General features: G+C 37.5%; 2 protein-coding genes across 2 annotated transcripts; both read right to left on the minus strand.

Moving 5' to 3' along the window:
* Positions 1–225: 225 nt before the first annotated feature.
* On the minus strand, positions 226–3,958 carry LOC120567785 (protein THEM6-like). Its single transcript, XM_039814825.1, has 3 exons — positions 3,840–3,958; positions 2,065–2,569; positions 226–1,519 (listed from the first exon to the last, which is right to left on the minus strand). Exons 2-3 carry the CDS (start codon positions 2,563–2,565, stop codon positions 1,412–1,414), a joined length of 609 nt encoding a protein of 202 aa, XP_039670759.1. The 5' UTR covers positions 2,566–2,569; positions 3,840–3,958; the 3' UTR covers positions 226–1,411.
* An 857-nt stretch (positions 3,959–4,815) lies between these two features.
* Positions 4,816–7,292, minus strand: LOC120567783 (protein THEM6-like). Its single transcript, XM_039814824.1, has 3 exons — positions 7,133–7,292; positions 5,279–5,786; positions 4,816–5,201 (listed from the first exon to the last, which is right to left on the minus strand). The coding sequence occupies exons 2-3, from the start codon at positions 5,780–5,782 to the stop codon at positions 5,094–5,096; spliced, it is 612 nt and encodes a 203-aa protein (XP_039670758.1). The 5' UTR covers positions 5,783–5,786; positions 7,133–7,292; the 3' UTR covers positions 4,816–5,093.
* Positions 7,293–7,484: the final 192 nt, after the last annotated feature.

The raw sequence follows: 7,484 nt of genomic DNA on the forward strand, positions 1-7,484 counted from the left end.
GGTTATATGTACGTTATATATATTTTGGCCAGTTATAACAATCACATTTTTAATGTCAAATCTTAATATGCAAATGGTAACTATAGCTGTCAGATATATGTTGTGCAGTAAAAAGTGAGGTACAAATATAGGTCATAAATATAGAACTGCAAACCACAGTACATTAGTAGGTCAGGTTATTGCTGAATAACAAGCACTTAAAAGGCAAGCTCAGTCACAGAAACATGGTTTCCAATGCATTTATTTAAAATGCCTTTAAATACTTAAACACAACAAATAACAGTAGGTAATTAACCCATTTAAATACATCATAAATAATATATGTGGAAAATAAAAGGACAGTGAATTTCTTCAAACTTAAATTAATCAAGCAGGATTTTCAGTGTATCAACAACATAAATAACAGGTTATACATCTTTAAATATTGATTTTGTTTCCTCTTCATACAGAACAATACATTACTTTGGTCACAAAATAAAGCTTTGAAGCATTAAAGGGAAGGTTCCAGATTTCAAAAGACCGAGCATCATCCTAACATCACTGTTTATCGTGCATTGCGGGTTTCAAAAAGTTGCCAGCAACCTCATACTAACAATTTGCTTAATGTGCCTGTTAATTTGGATTTGAGCACTTTCTCTTAAAATGACATGCAATTCCAATCTAGAAGCATACCCTCTAAAAGCATGTGTTATACAGTGAGTAACAGAACAATACCGTACTGATTAAAAGGATCCCTCAAAATCAAATATTCCCTTTCAGATTGTTAACAGGAAATCAGTTTGTCTACTCACTTGGGTTAGTTTGTGTTGTGCAAAATGCTGATGGGAATATTAAAACAGTTTTCAGTACATGTTCATGATGTCCATTCAAGTATTTTATCAAACTTACCCTTTTTTGTAAAAAGTTATAATTCTCTGAAGTTATAACTGTAAACTACGGCTAATCAAGAGAAACAGGCACAAAAAAGACTGGATCTGTTTAAAAACATGCATTGATGTCAGTGGAAGATTAACTTTTAGTCTGCATGCTTATCTGAATTTAGAGGATTTTGCTAAAATGAGATGAAGATGTCTAACGCCAGTCTATAAGCTGCAAGAATAAAGCTACATTCTTGCGTCACTTTATTCCAAGAGAACTTTCAATATGATCCCAATGCATATAGTGCATTTTAAAACATGGAATATCTTACAGTTCAAGTTTTGTAATAAGTTCAGTATTTCTGTTCAAATCATACAAAAATACACAGCAGGAAGGAGCAGACCGAAAACGGAGATCAATTGAATGTTGTAAGTAAACTAAAAACTCTCTACGATGTTTAACTGTTTGTGTGCATGTATGTTTACTGTATACAGTATGTGCGTGCAATGCAAATTATATGTGGGCCTACACTCATGATACATGGTGTGGGGCTTCACTTGTTCTTCTCTTCCAGTCCGCTCTCGGCTCTCAGTGCCTGGCTGCTGGCTGAGATGAAGCTGATCCAGTGTTTGAGGTCTTCAGGAAACTCGGGGCACTCAATCTACACACAAACACAAAATTAGCCAAAGAAGAATAATGCCACAGTATAGAGCTGAAACTATTGACAGACAATTGTCAAGTTTGATCATTTAAAAACAAATGTTTTATAGAAAAAGGCAAAACACTTCCATGCTGCAGTTTCCAAAATGTGAGGATTTGATGAGAAAGAAAACTCCATATCTTTTGGATTTTGGACTGTTGGTCGCAAATAACATAACATAACCAATATAAATTATTAGTTGATCAATCAATCAATCAGTCGATCAACAGAAAATCTAGTAACTACTGTAGTTTGATGGTCAGTATCTTTAAGTCATTTCTCAATCAAAAATGCAAAATATTTTCGAGGTCCAGCTTCTCCACCTTGCAGATATGCATTTTTTTCCTGTCTTATTTAATAGTAAACATAATATTTTATGTTTTTGAGTGTTGTTTGGGGGAAACCCAAAGCAGATTAAAGCAGATAAATTGATGATAAAATCATTTTCATTTGCAACCCTACAAGAGTCATACCAATACTTTTCTTCATCTCCAGCTATTCCTCACCTTTCTTTTGCAGACAAACTCGATAATGCTCTCTGGGCTGCAGTGCACCACGTTCTGTCTGCAAAGCATGATAGCAGAGACAAAACCATCTTTCTTGGACACAAACCGCTGCTCCAAGTAAAACGCCTTCTCATCCCATCCCACTATTTTGGTCCGAATCTCAAAAGCCTCACAGAAGGCCAGGGAGCGCCGGTATCGGATGGTGGAGGCCCCTACCACCATTCTGGCTCCCAGTTTCCGTGAGGCCATTAACAGCCCGTTTCGCATATAATGGTGGAAACGGGCAAAGTCACACTCCCTTAGATATCGGGAGTTGTTCATGTGGCCCATGTAGTCCAAATCATGGGGAAGGACCATGCCATCAATGGTTTGTTCAGCCAGCAAGTCCCATATTCTGGGTTGGAACCATGCCTGGAAGAACACCTGGACCCCCCGCAGGAAGTACCATACATCCAGACTGCAGAAGAGCAGGAGAAGGGCACCCAGCACCAGCAGCAACATCTCTCTGGAACAACAGTCCAAATAAGATAAGATAAATATTTTATTGATCCCCAGCAAGAAAATGCAGTTGTTGTTGTTGTTGTTGCAGCAGCACAAGGACAGCAATAGTACAGATCTAATTAAAATAGAAAACTATACAAGAGAATTTGGAGACAAAATTGCAAGGTAAAGTGACATGGTGTGGTTAAAGTGACAGCAGACATATGATTAAGTAATGGTATTTAGAGTTTGCAAAATCTAACATATTAACATAATATAGTATAATATAGGGCTGGGCGATATGGAGAAAATCAAATATCACAATATTTTTGACCAAATACCTCGATATCGATACCGCAACGATATCGTAGTGTTGACTATTGGTGCTTTCACAAAATAGTTACACAATGAGATTTTTGATAAATAATCATCAGTAATGTGGATATAATGACTAAGTGGGTAAAGGCAAATAATAGAACAGTTACATCAGTCTGGTGAGTTCAGAAAAGTACATCACTTTACTGTAACGCAGCCTTTAAAACCAGGAAAAGACTACACTTATATAATATCACGATATTACAATATCCAAAATCTAAGACGATATCTAGTCTCATAACATGATATTGATATATCAATATATTGCCCAGCTCTAGTATATGATAAATTATGATAGTATGGGATATGAGATATAGTATAAGGTGAAAGGTAGTAATAATAATATATATATAGGACGTTACAGCAATATAACAAAGGATATAATGCAATAGAATATCAAATATATTTTTTAAAACAGTATAGTAATATATTATAAAACATTAATGACAAGAAACAAAAAACTAATTTAAAGGAAAATTATATGACACATATTACAAGTTAATGATAGCAATTTCCGTTTAAAAAAATGCTTGTTTTCTAAATTCTAACAAATAACTCAGTATTTAATCACATGCTTCTTTGACCTCATCAATGTCAGTGCAGACGTGTAGAAAAGGGTGTTAGTGCATTTTTTTCTCTCCATTCATTGGCTTTATATTACAGTAAAACAATACGGAAGCATCATATCCCTATAATCACTCACTTCAACCTTGAAAGCTCAATGCAAATGATCGGGGCGCAACCTGCTGACAGCCAAATCTGTTAGCCTAGCTAGCTGCTAGCTACCTGCAGATGGCCTTGTAGAATAGAGACCATTCTCTTGACGTGTGAAAGTCGCTGTTTTAATTTTTCTCACTGTAGAAATTTAAAAAAATAACCACAAATCCAGCAGACTTATTTTTTATGGCTGTACAACTTACCGTGCGTCCAAAAGAGAGTGTTACCATGGGATGCGATACGACCACAACTTGAAGAAGAAACCGGTAGAATGAATGAACATGACTTCCTGGTATGTGACGAAACGTTACTCTTCTTCTGCTTTGAGGATTGACGGCACTTGGTATCCTAATAGTGGCGCATTACTGCCATCTTCTGGATTTAGTCAAGTCTTACCGATTGGAAAATTACCAATGTGTAATTACTTTATTTTACATTTAATACCATATGTATCACTACACTGGACACACCCCTTTAGTCAGAGACAATATAACTTATGCGACAGTTTGTCAAATTTTCATTTCTTCGTTGTTAAAATACCTTGGTCAAATTCTTGTTCATTGTGTTTAACCCTTGTGTTGTCTTCCCGTCAACCTTGAAAAAAAATACGTTTTTGACGCCTTTTATTCAGTTTGTTTTTGCTTTTTCCAACGTTTTAAATTGTTACATTTTTCTTCTACACATTTTCAGCATGTATTTCTACGTCCCATATTTTCAATGTGACCCGAAGTCTACACAAGGGTTAGGCATGGGCCGCTTACCGGTTTCAAGGTATACCGCAAAACCACTACAATTTTCTGTCACACCGTTCAATGAGTCTTCAAGGACAGAAAGTGAAGTTTAGAAATCCCTCTCCCTGCCAGCGTGCAGTGTGTTTAAAAATAAAATACACGTGTTCAATGAAAAAAAAAAAAAAAGCCGTTTCTTTACCCAGACATTTTAAACATAATACATTTATAGCTGTAACTGCAATACTGTAATACCGGGAATTTTTTGCTGAAGGTTATACCGCCCGACTCTCAAACCGGCCCATGCCTAGTTGCGTTACATCTTTTTTTCTGATTTGTGACCAATATGATTGATTTGCTTACAGTAAAAACTTCTGCCTTGGACTCTTATTGTGTATAGTGTGTGAGGCCCTATATGCATAGTGAGGGCATAAAAGTACATCAACAGGACTTCAAAATCAGTTTGTTTTTATTGCTGCCATAGTACACGAAGATAGACTTTGTACAATCATATTACTTTATTATTACTGAAGAGTAATTGGTTTTTTAGCCTGCTGTGCTAGTTCTTCCAGTGTTGACATAGGTAAGTATTGGGGTCTAAGTAACGCTCATTTCAGATGCGTAGGCACGACTGTGTTTAAGTCAAGTAATGTGAACAGAAAACCAATGCCTTTTTAATCCTGAGATGGTCTTACAAAAAGCCAGTCTTAAAGCTGCCCATGCAATGTCTTATTTGTTCTTCTCGTCTAGTCCACTCTCGGCTCGGAGGGCCTGGCTGCTGGCCGAGATGAAGTTGACCCAGTGCTGAAGGTCCTCTGGAAACTCAGGGCACTCAACCTGCAGGGAGCACACCATAGACTCAATGTTCTTTAACTATCTAAATTTGCATATGTATTTAATCATTCGGTCCTTACCTTCCGCTTACACAGGTGCTGCATGATCTTGTCTGGGCTGCTGCGTATGATGCTCTGCTTGCAGTACATGACAGCACACACCAACCCATCTTTTGTTGACACAAATCTCTGCTCCAGGAAAAAGGCTTTGTCATCCCAAGTGACGATACGACTCCGCAGCTCGTACCCCTCACCTATACACAGAGCCCTGCGGTAACGGATGGTGGTGGCCCCCACTACCATTGAAGCTTTGAGTGCTCGCAACGCCTTGAACACACCATTACGTATGTAGAGAGAGAAGCGGGCAAAGTCACACTCCCGGAGGTAACGAGCATTGTTCATGTGGCACATGTCAATGTCATGGGGAGTGACCCGGCCTGTTTGGATCTGCTCTGCTGTGACATCCCAGATTGGAGGCTGGAACCAAGCCCGGAGAATCACAGCAGCTACCCGGAGGAAGTACCACACATCCAGACTGCAGAAGAGAACCAGCAAGGCGGCGAGCACCCACAGGACCCACCACATCTCTCTGGAGAAAGGAAACATGCCACACAAGCAGAGGAAGGCAGTGGGGTTACTGTGATGTGTAGACAGGATGTAATTAAATCAGCCAAGCTGAGGTAGATGTATGATAGTTATGGTGTTCGATTCGTTATTTAACAAACAAAATTTTTTTTTACAAGAGAACTTGAATGTTATTTTAATAGTTTGTACTCATCATATTGCTAGCTTCCATAAAAGAATATAACAAACTAACAATCTTAATATCAGCTACTATTAATGTTAAATTTACATATCTGCATGTTTGTAGCGTTTATCAGTTACTGATGTGTTGTTTTGACTGGTAAGGAAGATTTTTTTAGTAAGCAGGTATTTATGAGAGATTCAATTTTTTTTTTTAAATGATTCTCCATTTTTACTTATTTGTGTTATATTCAATAATACTCTGATTGGCTCAAAAACACAAATGGCAAACAGGGGCTCTGGATCTGCTTGAGACTCACTTGAATGCCGTAAAACGGTGACAGTGAATTAGACTACAGTGATTTAATGTTTTATAGTGGCCAATGATGAATAATTCTCATTATTTATTTACATTTCTCACAAAAGCGAGAGGAAAGTGTAACGTTAATAAAAAAAAAAAAAAAAAAAGTATGTTGGCGTGATTAAATGGGTTTAATCCAGGATGAGTTCCCCGTAATGTTGACATGAAAATTGTGGCCCAGTATGGATGTAATTATTCCATTTTTCTTTTTTTTGCATTACACTCAGAATGTATTAACAGTCTATGATTACACTACAGGCAGCAGACCAACTGAGATTCAACGTGACTGTTTCAAATCGAGTTTCAGGGTTTCCACTTTTCAGGATACCAGTGAAGTGATTTAACTAAACGTGAATGTAAACCGGTTCTACAGGAAAGGCAGGATAGCAAGGCTGACTCAACCTCTCAGTGCGTGATCGGTTGAAGACTAGACAACCCCAACCACTAAAGGAGTTGTTGCCAAGGCTATGCGAACCGAGAGTATTGCTAGCTAACATACCATTGTATGTATACAATGGTAATTCAAATAAACGATAAGGAAATCAGTGACATGACTGCAGAACTAGATTACACGAAACTACTGCATTTAGTATGGTTAGTACTAGCTACAGTCAGAGTAATGCTTTGTCTTGAAATATCATTCACAAGAGTTAAAAATAATGCCGTAACATTTTGTGATTTTAAACGTTAAGTCGTATTGGCAGGTCAGACGTATAACGTTAGTATTGACAGTTTTTAGTTTAACTTTTCGGCGAAAGTAAACAACCGTAGACAGTAAATATACCAACGTTAATGATTTACACTTTTAGGAGAAATCTAGAAAAACTCACCTGCTGATTCCTGATTCCTCCTGATTCCACTCAGATCTGCGGAGTCGACAGCATACCAGCACCAGCTCTCTACGCAACGCGTGCTGTACAACAAGATAGTTTTGATACCCTTTTAATATACTTCGGCTACAGCCTTCAAAATAAAAGCATAACTGACGCAGGCGTTTTCGAAAATCAATCGGGAACAAAGCGTATAAACACGAAACGGTTTTAAGAAATCCGTTTTAATGTTGTGAAATGTCCCACTAATATCGCGTGTATGCATATACTGCATTAAATATCGTTTTCTTAATTCAAGGAAATTTAATTTGAAGACCAGCGTGATTCACTTCCTCTCTTACGTAGGGGCAGA

This window comes from Perca fluviatilis, chromosome 11, assembly GCF_010015445.1.
Source record: "Perca fluviatilis chromosome 11, GENO_Pfluv_1.0, whole genome shotgun sequence".
NCBI lineage: Eukaryota > Metazoa > Chordata > Actinopteri > Perciformes > Percidae > Perca > Perca fluviatilis.